This window comes from Crinia signifera, chromosome 3, assembly GCF_055691185.1.
Source record: "Crinia signifera chromosome 3, ASM5569118v1, whole genome shotgun sequence".
NCBI lineage: Eukaryota > Metazoa > Chordata > Amphibia > Anura > Myobatrachidae > Crinia > Crinia signifera.
The window spans coordinates 312,038,874-312,058,266 of record NC_139219.1 but is presented as its reverse complement, the minus strand read 5'-3'; the positions used below and the strand labels follow the sequence as shown (position 1 = coordinate 312,058,266).

Sequence of the window (19,393 nt, the reverse complement as noted above, 5' to 3'; positions counted from 1 at the left end):
AGTTTGTATATTTCGCAGTTTTAAATGAACCAATTAAAAGGTATTTTTTATGAGTCTAAAATTAATTTCTTTTTTGGTGCACCACACCTGTGACAATCCCTACCCTTTCTAAATCTTTGCTCACAATACAATGGGAAGGGAACTGTAATGGTTTAAGCATCCTCAGATGACACAGTATAACCGCAGGATTCAGACGAGGTCATGTGACCTGCGTGACTGTTGAGGCTCATTCATAAATCTGACTGGACTCAAAACAGTGGAAGAGACAAACAATGAAATGAAAGCAGCCAATGTTACACTCTCGTAGTTTAAAATGTTTAATACATATATAAAAAGGAAGCCTATAAAGTAATAGGCTAACACACTGCAACCACGTGAAGTCAGTATGCAGAATAACAGTCATGAGCGGTCACTAGGGGGCAGTGCCGACATTATTAGTGATATGTAGTGTCTAGCGTGCCCCAGGTGATCACAAGCTTGGGGGGGGGGGGGGGAGCAGCCGGTAGTACAGTACGCTGTGCTCACAGTGATTAGATGAAGAGTGTAAATACCCTCTCTCTCGATTACAAAATGCCCTGAAGAAAAGAGAGGAGAATGCACTCTGCGTGCTGCTAGCACTTGATGTAACACCCAGAAGTCCAGAGAGATTGCTAGCTTAAAGAGTAGTGTTCATTCTAGCACCCGCCATCTTTGAAAACCCCATGCAGTTCTCTTCCCTGCCCTGGTGTCGCTGTCTGCTGTGCCTAGCACAGGTCTGGTTTGCATATCAGTGCTGGTATACAGACCACACTGTGCTAGAAGCACTAGAGAAGACAGTGACACCCCAGGCAGGGAAGAGGAACTGCATGGGTTTTCAAAGATTGCGGGTGCTAGAATGAACACTAAAGAGCATCCACCTGTTACCAACAAACAAAGCAGAAGCAGCAACATTCCAGGTCCAGGTTCAACTTCATGTGCACGAGCAAAGCTGAATCACCCCACACCGCTAAAAACAGTGATTAATATGCATCTTGCCAGCTCTGCATAATTCACCATGACCAGAGGCTCAGGCACTGTGCTATGAAGCCAGCAAGGTCAGAAACAGCCTGCAGAGCACTGGTCGGTGTTGTGTAAATGGGTCAGATGCTCTTTGGGAAAAACCTGAGCAGGTACAATCGGATTGCAATGAGGCGCTGTGAGAGTGTGCAGCAATGTGTTCCAGTTCTCCTTCCCACCTCGTCACTCAGGGGCACGAGTTTGGCCGAAGCTGCTAAACCAGCTCTGTTGTACAGTCTCCTCACAGTGCTTCTCAGATATACAAAGAAAGAAGAGGTAAAATCCAAGCAAAACTTAATTCTACAATTTGGGTTCTCTGATCTATAGCACCGGGTATTGAGGGGTTTTAGGCTAAGAGTTCCTGAAAGGTTCTGTGGTCTTCTGCAGTCTCTGGACCAGAACGGTATTCTGTAGCTGGGCTTCCTGGAGGGTGAGGGTCTCGTCCAGCAAGTCACACAGGGGGAAGGAGCTCGCCAGCTTGAAGGGCATCTTCCCTGACTTACACGGGATCTTCTCCAGAAAATTCCTGACATCGAAGATTCTTAATGCAAAAAAAAAAAATGATTAAGGCAGGGTAGTAAGTATGCAATATATACACAAGGGTATCCAGAGTAGTCGTTCACGCATAGAGATAGGGGTTTTATAGGGGGGATGCAAGACACAAAGATGGGAAACCAGCGAGAACACACTAACATCACAGATAACTTATATGTATATCCCAACTCTATAGGTATTTTTCTCTTCCTCTTGAAAGTGGTAATCATTTACACTACAAAACAAGGTTGCTTTGTGAACGATTGCCCAGACTCACGAATAGTTTAACTTCCTAATTCTCACACCCTATTACATTCCTCCTGCGATCTCCTCCTCCACAACCCCCCCCCCCCCCCCATAGGGAGGGATAGGGCTTCATGGTGATGTAGGTGGTGTCCATTTCAAGTAGTGCCATGCAAGCTGCCCATCGGAGAGGTCAGGAAACTCCTTCCCAAGGTGAGAGCTCTGACATCTTCCCACTAAACAGTGATTCCACACCATTATTTTCCCAAGCTGAGGCCATCGACCCCCCCCCCCCAAACCGTAGCACACCACCAACCACTGACAGTCTGCAGCCACTCTGCAGCCTATGTTGCAGGACTGGTCGGCGCATGCATAGTATGGTACTTTGCAATGACCAGCGCAGTACCAACAAACATTCAAAAAGTGATATGATAAAAGCGGAGAATGATAAACAGCCAGCCAATCTGCTCCTACCTGTCATTTTTAAAACCCAGCCTGTAACATGGCAGTTAGGAGCTGATTGGCTGGCTGTTTGTCACTCTTTGAAGCTGGATGCATCTGGCCCGATGTGAGTATCCATTTGCAATAAAATCACAATGTGTAAAGGATAAACTGAAATGTATACACCCCTGTACCGTATATTTACAAATAGGCCGCCCCTGGCTGTAGGTATGCCCATGGGCTGGGAACATATTCTTGGCCGTTGGAATCCCAACACATCCCAGTACCTCACCTTCTAAACTTAAGAAGCCCAACGCTCACCTTAACCCCAAGTACTTACCTCCGGGATATGTCAAGGTTTAACCATCAGGATCCCACCTGCCATTACTTTAACAGAGTCCTCTGTACAACGGGCGCAGCTTCGGGAGTAACAGACAAATTACCTGTGTGAAGTGTTGAATTTCTGCACAACCCTCCTGCCGTCAGCCAGCCAGATCTTGATGTTTGTAAAGGGTTCCTTCTCGTTCAGCTCCAACGGAGGAAGAAACAGCTCGTCCTCATCGCCAGTCAGTGCTTTGGTAACTATTTTTGGAGTGGCGCTGAAGCAATGAGAGGACATGAAAGTACCCGTTAGAAAGATTGCTTCCAGAGAACCTGCATGGTCTGCAGAGGATTGCATTGTACAGAAGTAACCGCAATGTATGAATGCTGGTCTCCATCAGACAATCATAGAGTGTTCTTAATCTGGTCTAGTCACTGTTCTGTCCACTTACAGGGCACAGTCGGATGGGATGAGACTGCAGCGAGCTGCCCATTTACTGACAACAGTCGTATCCCATGCGATCATGCTGTCCCCCGACTGTAGAAGAGTACAAGTGCAGAAGGGATTTCCTTCCCACAGCTCTGGCAAGAGTGTGAGGGGAGTCACTTAGTTCTAAAGATACATTCAAATAAAAAAAAAAAAAAAAAAGTTGTTAGAAAGGGTTCTAAGTGATCACACTCGGACAATTCCATTTCCGATTGGTTGCTTTGTGGTTTGCACACTTGGTCAAGATCAAAGTGGTCAGCCCATTACCTCACACGCACCCGCGTATATTTAGGGACTTATAAAGTAGTGCATTCATACTGGTCACTATTCTGATCGGCTCGGTCCCCCACGCGGTCACACAGGGGACCGATGCGCATAATCGCAGGGCTTCTGTGCCGGCTACTTTGTCAACTTGCATGGAGGTGGGCAGTGGGCATTCGCATGCGTTCACATGGGGTGCGCCCTGGAAACCGCTGGACGGCCCCATACGAACATAGGCGGGCACCGGCCTTTCGGGGGCAGGTGGCTGACATCACAGGACGCCCAGTTCTCGGACGCCGCAAGTCTAGGTCAGCCGAGACCAACTTAGATCTGCTAACATGGTAGAAATCATTTGATGGTCTGCGATCAAATGATTTCCACCCCGCATGCTACCCTGCGAATAGATGTTTATGCAAGACATGCATTCGCAGTGCGGCGGGGGGGGGGGGCAGGCATTCTCGCACACCCGATGGGTGGTGTTAGAAGGCTCGCTAAGCAGTGCAATACCGTTGCTTAGCGAGCCAACCAGAATGACCCCCACTGTACAGTGCTCCAACTCTACCAGCAATTGATAACGTCTTAGCTAGCAGATACCTACGCAGACGAATCTCACCTTCCCAGTCGCTGACCCCGCCCAGAGAACAGATCCACGCGCTTCTTTCTTATGGAGTAATCTTCGCTTTTCCGGTCTTCGATGTTCACAGCCACCTCTTCTTTCTCGTACGTCTTCTCCAACTCCAAAGGAAGCTCCCTGGCACAGATAACAGCAAAATAATCCGCTACAGCATTAATGTACTCTCACAATTATACAGCGTTGTGTCCTGTAATCCATGCTGATCAATGTGTGTATGTTCCAGACAGTACTATTCAGCAAAATGAAGAGTGACAAACCAATAAAGCCAACACCGGTGATACACAAGCCGATACAGTTGCCCTGGCCTACTAGTTTGATCAGGTTCTGGTCGACCACGCTAAAGGTGGCCATACATCAGAAAGATATTGTACCCAATCATACAATCTCAGTTGATGAATTGTATGCAGATTGTGTGCACATCTTGTGTACACAATCAATCAGCAGATGGATTGTATGACTGCTTGTATGATGGATTGTATGCAGATTGTGTGCACATCTTGTATACACAATCATGCAGCAGATGGATTGTATGACTGATTGTGTGTCCAAAAACCACCAAGGACTGCCGGGGATTTCAAGGGAAATTGTACACAATCATGAGCGCAATCGATCTTAAGATCGAACTTTCTGATGTATGGCCAGCTTTAGTTGAACCAACCTGGGTAAGATGCATAAAGATAGTCGATCGTATGTAGATCGACAGTAAGGGAAGTTAGGCGCCAGCGTTAGAGCGACGGGAGTGTGGACGATGGTCACATGTTTTTTCACAACTTTTTTTATTTTTTTTTAGTGTGCCGAATGTCACAGGTCAACATGGTTCACACTTTACTATCAAAGTGGGCATGGAGTGAGATTATAATATTGTGCCGAGAGTAGCGAGGGGACACCGTGCACATATACAGTGTCCACTGGTACCCCCTGTGACATTCGGCACCAAAAATAAATAACACATGTCGACCACACTACCGTCGCTCTAACACCGGCGCCTAACTTCTGTTACCGTCGGTCTAGACGGGTTCGACTAAGCATGGTCCGCATAACCTGGTTGATTTAGACATCGTAGATCCGTCGACTGGATACCATCTACACTGGGGCCCCAGGCTCGGAAGTTATATACATGTCCCCAACATCCTTCCTTTTTTATCCCAAACCGTTTAAATCAAATAAAATACTAACAAGTAAATTACTTTTTTCGGACAATCGGAAGCTAAACACCAACCATAAAAGGACAGAGACTCTCGGGGGAAAATTTACTAAGATGGGAATTCTATTTCACATGGGATGTTGGCTATGGGCAACCAGATACTTTCTATTATCTTCTAGAAGGTGCTAAATAAATAAGTGGATTCTGATTGGTTGCCCATAGCAACATATCTTCAATAGCACTCCCACCTTCGTAAATAAACCACTCAACCGTAGAAACATAGAATTTGACGGCAGATAAGAACCACTTGGCCCATCTAGTCTGCCCCTTTTCTAAACATATTACCTCAAACCATATTTGATCCTTATTTTTTTGTAAGGATATCAATATGCCTATCCCAAGCATGTTTAAATTGTACTACTGTATTTGCGTCTACCACCTCTGTTGGGAGGCTATTCCACTTATCTACTACTCTTTCTGTGAAGTAATTCTCCCTCAGATTTCCCCTGAATCTTCCTCCCTCTAGTGTCAGTGCATGTCCTCGTGTTCTGCTGCTCCTCTTCCTGTGAAGAATGTCTCCCACCTGTACCTTCCTCCCTCTAGTGTCAGTGTATGTCCTCGTGTTCTGCTGCTCCTCTTCCTGTGAAGAATGTCTCCCACCTGTACCTTCCTCCCCCCAGTGTCAGTGTATGTCCTCGTGTTCTGCTGCTCCTCTTCCTGTGAAGAATGTCTCCCACCTGTACCTTCCTCCCTCTAGTGTCAGTGTATGTCCTCGTGTTCTGCTGCTCCTCTTCCTGTGAAGAATGTCTCCCACCTGTACCTTCCTCCCCCTAGTGTCAGTGCATGTCCTCGTGTTCTGCTGCTCCTCTTCCTGTGAAGAATGTCTCCCACCTGTACCTTCCTCCCTCTAGTGTCAGTCCATGTCCTCGTGTTCTGCTGCTCCTCTTCCTGTGAAGAATGTCTCCCACCTGTACCTTGTTATAACCCTTGATATATTAGAAAGTTTCTATCATGTCCCCCCTTTCCCTTCTCTGCTCTAAAGTATACATATTAAGATCTTTTAGTCTTTCCTGGTACGTTTTGTGATGTAGGCCATGCACCATTTTAGTTGCTCTTCTTTGTACAGTCTCTAATGTATTTATATCCTTCTGGAGATATGGCCTCCAGAACCGAACACAGTACTCTAGATGAGGCCGTACCAACCGCTAACCACGGTTGGGGGAAACCGCTACTCGACCCACATCCAGGGCAGGCGGGAAGTTTGTGAATGCTTACAGCGGTAACATTTGGTAGTGTGTGTAAAGTTGTATACGGAAATAATTTTAACTAAATCCTGAATATACTGTTAAAAAAGAAAAAAAAAAATACTATAACAATAGTGGACATTTACATGTATTGAGAAAAATGAAAATAAATGAGTTCGTCTCCACTTACCCTCTCCTCATAGAGTCCATGAACTGGCGGTTTGCAGCATCGCTATAGTCCCTGAGTTGTCCATCATTGATTGTAAACCCATTTTTCCACATCTTGATAACAACATCTGCCTGCGGGGTGACAGAAAGCAAAGTTTCATGAGCAGTAAGAGCTGGAGATCGGCAACTTCCTGCCCCCAATACGTTGTCATCTAATAGAACAATCGTGTCACTCAGATATACTTACACAGCTTTCACCATCTCGCGGGGAAGCGAAAACGCCAGCGTCCTCTGCTTCTTCAAACAGGCTGTTCACAAAGGAGTCGCACCTCTTCCTCTCAGTGCACATTCTCCCAGCCCTGGAAGCTCTAGAACAATACAACAAATGTGCATTACAACCTCCGGAGGCGTAACGGCGCCGAGGTAACCGCAAGGACGCCGGCATCCATTGCTCACCCTAACCTCCAATAGTTATGGCAGCATCCAGTCAGGACACTCCGATAAATAACACCTCACGAAGCAATGCACAGTACCTGTCTTTGGGCTTCATTGTGTCAGATCGGTCAGCTTCCCTCATCTTCGTACCACTTCATCCTGTTACATGGAATATGAAAAGACTGCTCTATTGTATGTATACAGTAATTGTGCATTACAAAGTGCAGTTACAGCCTTATTTACTATGTATGAATCATTTATATTTGCCCTTAGCGTCCCTGCTTCAGCTATACAGCTAAGCTATAAACAGGCGTTTGGAGACACTGGCTGGAATGTCCACTGTAACTGCAGAGCCCGCCCTAGAACATGGCACCGTATCTGTTATAAGGGGACACTGGTGGCGTATGACCGATGCAGACCAGCCGGCCCTGGATCAGTTTGTAGAGTTCCTTCTAGCTCCCTGCAACGAGCCAGCGAGAGGACGTGTTCTAATGTAAAGGTTTGTTCTAAGGCTGATTCACCAGCTTACACCATCCCATGGGACCCGCTACAGCACAAATGCTGCATATAAATGAGTGTAAAGAAAGATGACAATACCTGTGGGACAGAAATAAAATGGGGGGGGGGGGGGGGGGGGGGGGGGGAGAGAAAAGAAAGAAAGAAAGAGAATCAGCCCTTAACGAGATAGATGTGTGTACTGGGCTTTATGGATAGATTTGCAAAAAATCTCTGAGTTGTATTATCATTGTGGTGTTTAAATCTGGTTACTGATATCATGTGTGTGAGGAATGTGCGCTGAGCGAGCTGTCAGCACCAGCGTTCTACGGTGAGGGAACACTGGCGATGACTAGATGTATGGTCCCTGCGCATTCTTATTCTACCGGTGATAGCAACGCGCCGGGCATTCCTATGGCCCCCTACACACACAGCAATGTAAGGGCATTTTAGAAAATGGTTAAAAATTGCTATGTGTGTAGGCCCCATAAGGCCTGTAGTCTGTGGCATTCCTGACTTATGCTAGGTACACACTGGGTGATATATGGTCATTAGGTTGACATGGGTATTTCATGCCCTACCATCCACTAGGGCGTGGAGGGAGAATAAAATAGTGCCTGAAGCATAGTGGAGGACAGCTATATACTACCAATCCTCCAGTGGGGGGGGGGGGGGGGGGGGGGGGGGGGGGGAGACCATGTAAGGTCTTCAAGCCATCCTCAAAAAGAGTTATATTCTCCATATTGCCATCTCCCTACGTCATTAGAGGCCTCAGATCCATCAATGCCAGAGGTCTGAACCCTTAAGATCACACAGGGGTTGAATCTACAGCTTCTGTAAAAAGACAAGGTTCCATTTTGCATAGATTTTGGGGAAATGCCATAACTGAAACCTCTCAATCCAAGCAGAAGCAAATAAAATGTAGGAAGGTAAGAAATTAAACAAACACAACACATTTAGATTGTTATGACATCAGCCTATCAGGATTTCCATCATTACTCTGCCCAGACAAAAGGACAACCAGCACAGGAAAATGCCAACATGTAAATACGAGATGCCCGGGCACCACTTCAGGGATAAATAGAAACAAGGGCATAATACACATTCTTGTTTTGGCAACATTTTCAGGGAGGCTATCCACTGCAGACCTATTGTGTAACCCATAGCAATCACAAATGTCCTTTTAGGCACAGCTTAGGTATTGCAATGCTGTGAATTATTACATCAATCACAATTACGGTCAGTATGACTGAGTCACAGGGATACTGGCATAGAATAGAGAAGCAGTTTCTAGACTTCATTCGCTCACTTATATATGAAAGCAACACACATAGAGATAGACATACATACATACTTCAGTGCACAATAACTATACGCATACAGAAATAATTACAAACCTAAAATCAGGTCTGGAATTGGAACAAGGTTAATAATTGCAACAATAGCATATACTGAGATACCTGGTAACCTAGTCATCAAGGCGGTCATGCAGCAAAGTCATACTGCCCACAATGCAATGGGAACAAAACAATAACTAAACAAGCAAAAATACACAACAGAAGATAAGAGAGCCAACACCTTATGTCAGAGGTCTTAAAATTAGAATGCCACTATATATATATATATATATATATATATATATATATATATATATATATATATATATATAAACAATAATTAGGTGCATATTTCTCTCTATACACACTATATATATATATATATATATATATATATATATATATATATATATATATATATATATATATATACACACACACACACACACACGTACGTACGTACGTACGTACGTACGTACAAAACACATCCGCCATATAACACATGTTGGGGGTATAACCTGCATGACAACGACCAAACACCCCCAATATGCTGGAGTTGGTGTGAGCAGCCCCCTTGGTGCACCCTGCTGCCCATACAAGTAATGGCGCCCGAAGTGTCCTGCGGATAACAGGAGCTGTACTCACCATCGTCATGGCTGACACAGCACCCGCCTGTAGCAGGACAGCCGCAGACCCATCGCTCCCGAGTCCCGCTGCACCTAATGCCGGAAATCGCTGCTGACGCCACACACTGTCATCATCTCGCGAGAGTGCGGCCCCACCCAGCCCGCAGGCGCCATGTTTAGTGTGGGAAAAAATGGTCACTAGCCATCACATCAGTGATCTATATTCTATAGTAAATCATACCATTTAAATCAGCAGCAACCTTCACGCTGGGAATCGATAGAGAGCAAAAGGCCGGGAATTTCATTATTAGTTTTGCTGTATCCTTAGTAAAATGAATGTATTACGCATCATGATCCTGTATTAGAATTGTTGTATTATAGCAGAGGTGATTTCTAAAACTCACGGGTCTATGGGGCTGATTCATGTGAATTTGCAGCCCTGGCGATTATCGGAGAACTGCGCATGTGCACATCAGTGGGCATGTGCGATTCATAGATTGCAGTGACAGTCTGAGATTGTATGCCATATGCTGGACGATTGACAGTCGGCGGCCATGTGCGCGGGGCTGGGCGGCACGCCAGCATTTTCTGGGAGCGGCCCAGGAAGCACAGGCAGCTCCCGACTGTTGAGAAGGAGGGGCGCTTATGTCATCAGTGGTCCCGACCTCCTCACGGCCATCGTAGTGAGTAATGTAGGGTACACACCAGAACGATTTGGCCTCAATTCACCCGATTTCGACACACTCTCGACCGATTGTATGTAAATTGGGCATGTTTTGGGATATTTCCAATCTGATGCGGGGACTGCTGGTTGTTTGGTCGTTTTTCGGATCCTACCTGCAGCAGGTAAGTTTTGAAAAAGATCCATTCAACTGAATACAGATGGGAATCGGATCTGCTCATGATCTGCATCGTTCTGGGGTGTACCTAGCATAGGTCTCAGCTTAAGCGGCACTGCCCACGGGGGGGATTTAATTGATGGTAGAATGAATTTCCTCGGGTGCCGGACGGGTTCCCGACAGTCATTATCCCGACGTCGGGATCCAAGGGGGCTTTTTTGCGCTCGCCATGCTGTCTGACTCCGGGCAGTCGGGATCCCGACGTCGGGATAATGACTGTCGGGATCCCGACTGTCGGAGTCGCATACCACACCCATTTCCTCCACTATGCATAGCTCCGATCGCATTCACAGCTGTGCACAAGCCTGGGATTTTGTGCAGGACAGGGGCAGGGTTTACCTGATCGCTGGGATTCCAGTAATGGGCCCTATGAACTAGGCATTGGAAAATGATAAAGCATACCTCCCAACTGTCCCATCACTTGCAGCTCCGCTTAGCAAAATAGCCGCGGTGTGCATGCCCATAGAGCATACTTGCCAACTGTCCCGATTTTCAAGGGATCGTCCCATTTTTTGGGGACCACCCCGCGCCCCACCCAAGGCCAGCAGTGTTCCGTGGTGGTGGTAGGGTAGGTGGGAGTCCCTAATGCTACATACCTCCCAACATGTAGCTGATTGAAGTCAGGACAAAGAAAATAGGGGGCGTGCTTAGCAGAGCCGTGGGGAATAGACACTGTGCACTTGCCCACAGCTTCTATTCACTGATGAGATGGACAGGGGGCGGGGTCCATGCCACCCACAGGGGGGAAAACTGGGGCGTGGCATTGTGTGAGTACAGTGCACTTAGGCCATTCCCCTGACTGGAGGCCACACCCCTAATTTTGGGCCCGAGATGTGTCCCTTCTCCATTGCCGCTGTACATGTCCCTACAATGATGAAAATGAGGGCATGGCTCACAATTGCAACACTTTCAACCATGCCCACTAACACGGGGGTCCCTAATTTAGCTGCATGTGAATTCCCAAGGGATTGCAGGCAGGACGAGGTGTGTCAGGGGCGGGCGACTGACACCACATGACGTCAACCACCCGCCCTGTCTACGTCCCTCTGCCCGCAAATATAAGTCAGTCTCCACTGACTTATATTTGCGAGCCCAGGAGAAATCATTAGATGGTCCGCGACCGTTGAATGATTTCTCCTGCTGCGGGAAAATGGGAGGGGCTGTGCCTTCGTGACACGTCCCCTCGCATGGCTGACTCGCAGCTTTAGATTTAACTAGAATCACCCCCTAGAATCTTTCAATAAACTCTCCTGCTTACTCAGCATTTCACTAACATCCACTGGTAAGTGCTTTGGGGGACATTTACTAAGAAGGGAGTTGTATTTCACATGAGTTGTTGCTATGGGTAACCCATCAGATTCTGGGCCAGATTCTCTAAGCTTCAAAAGTGATAAAATGGAGAGTGATAAACAACCAACCAATCAGCTCCTGCCTGACATTTTTCAAACACAGTCTGTGACATGACTGGTAGGAGCTGATTGGCTGGCTGTTTATCACTCTCCGTTTTATCACTTTTGAAGCTTAGAGTATCTGGCCCCTGATCTATTATCTTCTAGAATGTGCTAAATAAATAAGTAGAATCTGATTGGTTGCCAATAGCAACATCCCATTTGAAATAGGACTCCCATCTTAATAAATGTACCCGTTTGAGTCCTACTAGGAGAAAGGTTCTATGTAAATAACAACATCTATTATTATTATTATTATTATTAGAGATGAGCGGGTTATTTGTGACTCGGACTCACTCGGTTCTTTACGTCCATTTATCACATTTTCTCCCCCCACCCCTGTGCACGGCAGCGAATGCGTACGCAGCCGAGCACACAGGGGGGAAGTCACTCGTCACCATCAAATGATTTTTCCCCTGCTGGCAGTGCTGAGTAAGCCGGGACTCACTCGGCTCCGCAAATGCCATGGGGAGTAGGAAGCTGCTGATGACATCAGTGTCACCCCCTCCCCATGGCCGGGGGAAAGTCTGCCTTTTCTGGGGTATGCCAGTGTCAATCACCCTGCGAGGAGCGAGCAAAGGCTAGCCTTCAGGTCGGACAGCTTGCACATGTGCACTACATACTGTACACCGTTCGATCATTGCAGGCAGGTCTGGTGAATCAGGCCCATTGTCCCACCTTAGAACATACACAGATCACTGTGTGTAGGTGTACCGTGTCTCTCTCTGGGAATAAAGCCAGTTTTTTCTCTTATTTTCATGAATACTCAGAGGATTGGAACCATCTGCCACTGCCAGCTGGGAGGAAAACACACAAAGGCCCTTATTCTGGTTGACTTGCAAGGCTGCAAGTCCACCAAACTCTCCTTGGCGAATGCCCGGCCGTCCGCCCCCCCCCTCCCCCGCAGCGTCTGTCCCTATGCAAAGGCTGCAAATGAATGTTTAGCATAAACATCGTTACTTGTGTATTATCACGGCGCCCACGATGTTCATCTTAGTACATCTCATGCATCGCATCGCATGTGATATAACCGCATGCGATGCATGCGATGCGATCCAATTTTTAATTGTACAAGCACCCTAATGGGTGCTTTCAGTTTTAAATGCACCCCCATTGTCAACGTCACCCCCACTATCAATGCCAACCCGAAGCGTGGCGAGCGCGGTGAATAAAGCTTTGCGAGCAGCTGTGAATAAACGCTGTGCGCGTCCCACAGAGCCTCTGGGTCATGCCCTCATAGCGTCAAAATGGGGCCGTGGCCTCGCGGGTGAGCCACGAGTATAGGCCACGCTCCAAAATTAGGCCACACCCCCTAAATTTTCCGGCTCGCAGTCCCCTGTTCCTTCTCCGGCTCCCAAGAACTTGGGAGGTATGCATCTGGCTTCACTTAGGCAGAGAACAGTGGCGGATTTTACCTGGGGGGCTGCAACCCTGCAGCCCATAGGTAAAAACCGGCACTGGGTGCTGAATAGAGTAGGAGGCAAAAGAGATACAAATATATCTCAAGAATTCAGTTTGGTACTCAGAGTGAACTGTTGCATACCTCCCAACATTTGCAGATCAGCAGTCGGGACGCTGCTGCTGCGCGCCGGAGGCGCGTTGAAATTTTCGGGGGCGTGGCCTAATTTGGGGTCGTGGCCTATACTCGCGGCTCCCCCGCGAGGCCACGCCCCCATTTTGCCGCTGTGGGGGCATGACCCAGAGGCTCTGTGAGCCTCTAGCCATGCCCCCAGCCCCCTGGCTGCGGGAATAGACGCTGTGCGCATGCGTTTATTCCCCGCTGCTTAGCAGCTGACAGGGGGGACTCCCAACAGCCCCCCCACACCGCGGGACACTGCCGCCCGCGGGTGGGAAAGCGGGACAGGCCCTGACACTCGGGACTGTCCCTCTAAAATCGGGACTGTTGGGAGGTATGCTGTTGTGCCAAGCTGCGGTTAGGAAAAAATGGGGTGTCATTCCCAAACAAGTTTACAAGAATAATGGGTAAGGGGAACTGCGTAAAAATCAGGTGCAACAACAATTTCAAAACAAAAGTCACAATTTAATAATTTGAGATAAAGGTATTTTCCATATAATAAAAGATAATGATATTGGTAACAATATAGGTACAGTCCATCAAATCATGGTATAGACCTTTTTGTTCTCCGTGTCCGTTCCTATGATGCCTCACTTGTTGCAGTGTTCCCAGGGAGGGTGCAGCTGTTTATGGTATGTATTTCTGCGCTGAATTTAGTAGAAGCAGGGCTAATATACGCGGACACAAATTTATACCACAAATATTAGGAAAACAAGATAAATTTATTAAATGGACATACAAAATCATCCAATCATCAATCTACTCATAGATATCACAGTTAATAACAACGCTGCAACAGTTTTGCTATTTGGCCATGCTAAATCTTTTGCAGGGCATGCTGGGATGTATAGTTCAACAACAGCTGGAGGGCCGAAGGTTCCCCATCCCTGGACTAATCCATTGGGACCCATTTTATACTATTCAAATTGTTTATATTAGTTGAACATAAACTCAATTAGTAGTTTCAGATGTTGTGTAATCCACCTCTATTTGAACCTCCTGTAATGTTTTGCATTCAATACAAATCTCCATTCCATTAACCTTTTGCAGCCCAAATTTGTTTTTGCAATTCAAACAGTCTGGTTTAAATGTTTCAATTAATTGTAATTTTTTTAAATAAAAAAACGGTCTACACTGAATGTTGAATGATGAGCTTGTTTTTATTTTAAAGTGGTTCACCATTGTATCTGCTACTAGCGCTAGGGCTGTTGAACCTAACTAGACATTGGACCTGAAAGGTTTAAAAATAAAAATGTACTCAAGGCAGTCCCATCGGGATGCCTCTCTATGCGCAGCTGTGGGGCAGCCCCAAAAATCGGTTCTGCGCATGCATAGTACCGCAGACGATACTGCGTAGTACTGCTGGACCCGGGAATCTGAATATGCCTCCGGGGGCTGCTGCAAAAGCAGCCCATGGAGGCTGGGGCCAGCGCATGTGCAGTATGTAAGAAGCTACTGCACATGTGCTGGCCCTGTGCAGGGGACTGGCAGCCGGGATTCATTTGCGGCGGAGGGAGCACAGCAGCGGATGGGGGGGGGGGCTGCATCGTGGCAGGCCCCCTCCTACGCAGAGGTAAGAGCCACCGCTGGCAGCACCTACTCTGGGCGTGCAGGGCAAAGCTGGGGTGTAAAGCAGTCTTTTTCTGCAAGACCAAACCCCTTTCCCAAGGCCACGCCTCTTTTCATGAGGCCACACCTCCTTTCTGGCACGGGGGGAGGGGCTTTTCTAGGCTGTGAGAGTTAAGAAAGTGTGTGAGGCGAGAGTAGACAAGGCTCTCGAGTAGCTTGGAGAGGCATGAGAGCTGAGAGATAGGACGATAGTTAGAGAGTTAGTGCCAGAATTGTGTTTTTTTTAGAATGGGAGTAATCACTGCATGGATGGAAAAGTACCAGTAGCAAGAGAGAGATTGCATATTTTAGTTAAGGTTGGAATAAGGACAGGAGATAGAGTTTTAATGACTTGTGCAGGTATAGGATCAAGAGGAGAGGTAGTAGAGTAGGAGGATAAAAAGAGTGTGGATACTTCCTTTTCATTTGTGGGCTCAACTGAAGAGAAAGTGCCAGAGGGTTCAGGTGGGGAAAAACATTGGGCAGCAGCGCTTCGCATCCCTGGGCTCATCTCAGAATGGCGGTACCCCTATGTAGCCTATTGGCTACAGATCACACTGCCGCCAGGCCAGTGTGGTGTGCAGGGTCGGCGGGGTCAGCGCTGAGCATGCACCGCCACCCCTCCCCCTGCGCCAGGCTCAGCATATCACAGGAACAGGCTCCTTTCAGAGCCCTGTCCCTGCGCATCAGGGATGATACATCCCACCGATAGGATCACATTTTACAATGGGATCCTGGGTGGTAATATTCCGTCCAGATCGTATTGTGAATGCGATCCTTGATAAATGGGCCCCCATGTTTTAAGCCAGGGCTGGGCAACACCGGCCCTCCAGATGTTAGTGAACTATCCCGGGATGCTTTGCATTAGTTTTGCTATGTGGCCATGCTGAAATTGATGCAATGCATGCTGGGATGTATAGTTCATCAACATCTGGAGGGCCGGTGTTGCCCAGCCCTGTTTTTAAGCACACTAGTTAATTGATAAGAAAGGTTTTTCACCACACATACCTCCCAACTGTTCCGTTTTTTGGGGATGTTCCCACCTCCCACCTGGGGCCAGCAGTGTCCTGCGGTGGGGGAGGGGGGGGGGTCAGTTGGGAGTCCCCGCTGCCACCTGCTTGTCAGCGGTGAATAGATGTTGTGTGCATGCGCAAAGGGGCAGCAGCGGCAAAGCAGATGCATGGCCTCGCACAAGTGATGCAATTTGAAGGCCACACCCCTCACCACAAGGCCACGCCCCCAAAATGTTAGTTGCGCAGCTGCACCACGCGTAAAGGTCCCACTGAGCCGCCAATGAAAGTTGTGAGGTATGACCACAGGTGATGGCAATCATACATTAGGAGGGAAGTCCAGGAACAGAGCATTTTCTCCCTCATGGAGAGGTGGTCAAGTAGGCAAGTATGGTTTTAAGGCTGAGCGCTGAAACATGGATTTCCTTAAAATCGAGAACGAGAAACACCAGCATGAGCACTGGCACAAAACCCCACTACTAATAGTAACACACAAATCACATTTCACAACAGTTAAGATTTATTTACCCTAAACAAACATGGCGCCCGCGGCCTCACTCCCCCACACGTGACCATATCCCCCGACCATAGAGCTGGCAGCGGCTGACGAGCGCTCCCTAGCGGCCGTTGTAAGCAGCGACAGTGCCCGCCTGGTGAACAGCCAGCAGCAGCAGAGAAAGGGAAATGGCGGCCGGCGGCGGCTGTGACTGATCCGGAGGGAAGCGGGGAGGGGGAGAAGACAGAAGCCGGCGGAGGTGTCAGCAGCTGGGCCCGTGCATGCCGGACGGCCCGGGGCACAGGGCGCCGACAGAAGCAGGGACAGGGGCGGCTGGCAGACGGGGAGAGAGCGGGGCCTGCGCCGCTCACCGGCCGGCACCTAGATGGTGAAGACCCGGCGGAGCGCCCTGAAGGGCCCGGGCGTCAAGTTCATCTCATCCCGCACCCGCTCCGGGCAGAGGCGGCTGGCTGGGAGAGGCCAAGTGGGCAAGGTGAGGGGGGGAGGCCGGGCAGGAGGAGCAGCCTTTGTTGTCTCTCATTGTGGTAGCTCTTTGCATGGACTCATCCATACCCCTGTGACTGTCACTGTCCCCTTATTCTATGTCACCTATACACTGGCCACACAGGCTGTGTGTATGTATGTGTATGTATGTGTGTGTGTGTGTGTGTGTGTGTGTGTATATATATATATATATATATATATATATATATATATATATATATATATATATATATACACACACACACTGTCCTATAATGGTTGTGTGTGTTTTATTATAGTGTATAAAAATCTGTTCATTTACAGTGAATATTCCATGTGTGTATCACTATATACGTGTATTTATATTCTCTTGGTTCCATGTACTTTATGTTGTGCAATATCTCATAGGCCAGGGTGCATGTAATGCCTGTCCCTGTGTTATTGTTGTCATGCTGTGTGGCTGTTATTGTCATGCTGTGTATTGGAGGGTAGTTGTGTGGCTGTTATTATTGTCATGCTGTGTTTTGAAAGTTGTGTAGTCTCTCTCGCCATTACCAATTGTACAGTGTGTGTGTGTGTGTGTATGTATGTATGTATGTATATTTCCTAGTAGGTGTATTTTGGCTTTCCATGCATATTTGTGTCATTCTTTGGTCCTAATGGTGTGTATGTAGTGTGGGCACAGCTGTGTGTGTGTGTGTGATGCATTGTACAGTACACAACTTCTTTGTCTGCCTTACATGAGTTGCAGCATGTATGGTATGTCCCCCTGGTCATTAAAACTAAACTCCCTTATTGTTATGTTGTGTACTAAGAAACTCCCCAATGAATCATGTGACTCATTGTATTACAGTTATGCAATAAGTGCCGGGTCAGAACAATGAGGTGGATGTATATTTCTGCATTCTTATAATATATACTGTATATCCCGGGTGCATACTATACCAGCAGGTATACACCCGAAAACAAATATGTAATATCATTTTTTTATAGATTTTATTTTTGATTTTTTTTCTTCTAGATTTTATTCTTTTATTCTATAGATTTTTTTTTTTTTTTTTTTTTTTTTTTACATGTGTGTTTTTTTATTTATTTAAGTTTTTTTTATCTTTGTTGTGGTGTTTCCTCCCCTTGTTATTCAGTGGCAGATGCAGGCGGTTAAGTTTTCCTAAGCTATAAGACTCAGGAAAAGTCTGTTTAATGACCCTGCAGCGCTCTCCAGAAAGAGATGACCGGAGCCTGTTTGGCACAATGGGATGACCCATCTATGGTCTGTCTGTGTGTGTGTGTGTGTGCTTGTGTTACATGCTGATGTCAGCGCAGGCACCCAGCGAGCAAGTTCATCTGGGGGCAGCTGGTTGCTCTCTTTGCCTCCAATGTAAACATAGAGAGCCAGCTGGTGAGTGGAGAGCGTGCGCTCACTTCCTGAGGGGCTGAGATTGTTTCTGTGTCTCCAGATACGTGCAGATTACATAAAGCTTACTGGTGATGGGGAAGGGATAGAGGGGGCCTTCAGCAAATGAAGGGGGTTCTCCATATGGAGCTGTCCCTTAGGTCGGCTAAGTTGTTTCACGTGATAAGGCTTTGCTCTGTTGCCTGTGAGGGCTGTGGTGAACAAGTGTTTGGGTGCTGAGGCTCCTGAAGTACTTCTACTTCTGTGGAACTACACATCCCAGCATGCCCTGCCACAGTTTTCGCATGCCATAATGGGCAAGTGGTGCTTTGATAGGTAGTTCTACAGCAGCCAGGGTGCGACCCCTTACCTTCCCCTAGGTTAGGAAAGTAGAAATGTTCTACGCTGCTTCTACAAGCTGTGGGTGACCCACTTGTGGCGTAACGTGTTATATGACTAGTTTCCTCTGCCGTAGGAGAAGGGCACAGTCTGTGCTGAGTGTATTGGTTATTGGCACACGCACTCTGTGCTGCGCCCTGATGTCCTCAGTGTAAATGTGGATTTACTGGTTATGTAGATGAGGTGTTCCTCTGCTATCCTGCACCGCTGAACACACAGGCTCCTAAAATCCTAGTCGCAACATCTGGGTTCTGGAGTATAAATGTTCATATTATTCCTTGTGAAGTCCTCAAGTCTGGCTTTGCCAACCTGTGGAGCTCCAGGTGTTGTGAAACAACAAGTCCCAGCATGCACTGCCACAGCTTTGTGGTTGGGGAATACTAAAACTAAAGCAGGGCATGCTGGGAAGTGTAGATTCACAACAGCTGGGGTGCAACGCCTGCACTAAGCTGTTAATTGCAAAGGTAAAAAGACTGTTCCCAGATTTTCAAGGACAGACACCCAACCAACAGAGGGGTGTTCTATTGCATAGGTCAGGCATGGCAATACAGTGGCCCTCCAGCTGTGATGAAACTACAAGTCCCAGCATGCCTTGGTACAGTTTTAGCATTCCCTATTGGCAAAACTGTGGCGTGGCATGCTGGGAGTTGTAGTTTCACCACAGCTGGAGGGCCGT

The 19,393-nt window shown here is 47.4% G+C and overlaps 2 protein-coding genes across 5 annotated transcripts in view; one reads left to right on the top strand and one right to left on the bottom strand.

Annotated features, from left to right (window-relative positions):
- Positions 1–301: 301 nt before the first annotated feature.
- On the bottom strand, positions 302–9,554 carry UBXN2A (UBX domain protein 2A). The gene is given in 8 exon segments (XM_083178624.1): positions 302–1,394; positions 1,396–1,576; positions 2,697–2,852; positions 3,936–4,073; positions 6,535–6,644; positions 6,760–6,880; positions 7,046–7,106; positions 9,425–9,554. Coding segments are annotated over 7 exon segments (1,026 nt in total). The 5' UTR covers positions 7,090–7,106; positions 9,425–9,554; the 3' UTR covers positions 302–1,118.
- A 7,002-nt stretch (positions 9,555–16,556) lies between these two features.
- ATAD2B (ATPase family AAA domain containing 2B) overlaps positions 16,557–19,393 on the top strand; it is a 97,195-nt gene continuing 94,358 nt past the window's right edge. For all 4 annotated transcript variants that reach the window (XM_083178623.1, XM_083178622.1, XM_083178621.1 and 1 more), the window contains exon 1: positions 16,557–16,935. In XM_083178623.1, coding sequence (XP_083034749.1) covers positions 16,828–16,935 — 108 coding nt within the window. In that variant the 5' untranslated portion in view covers positions 16,557–16,827. The remainder of the gene's footprint in view (positions 16,936–19,393) is intronic.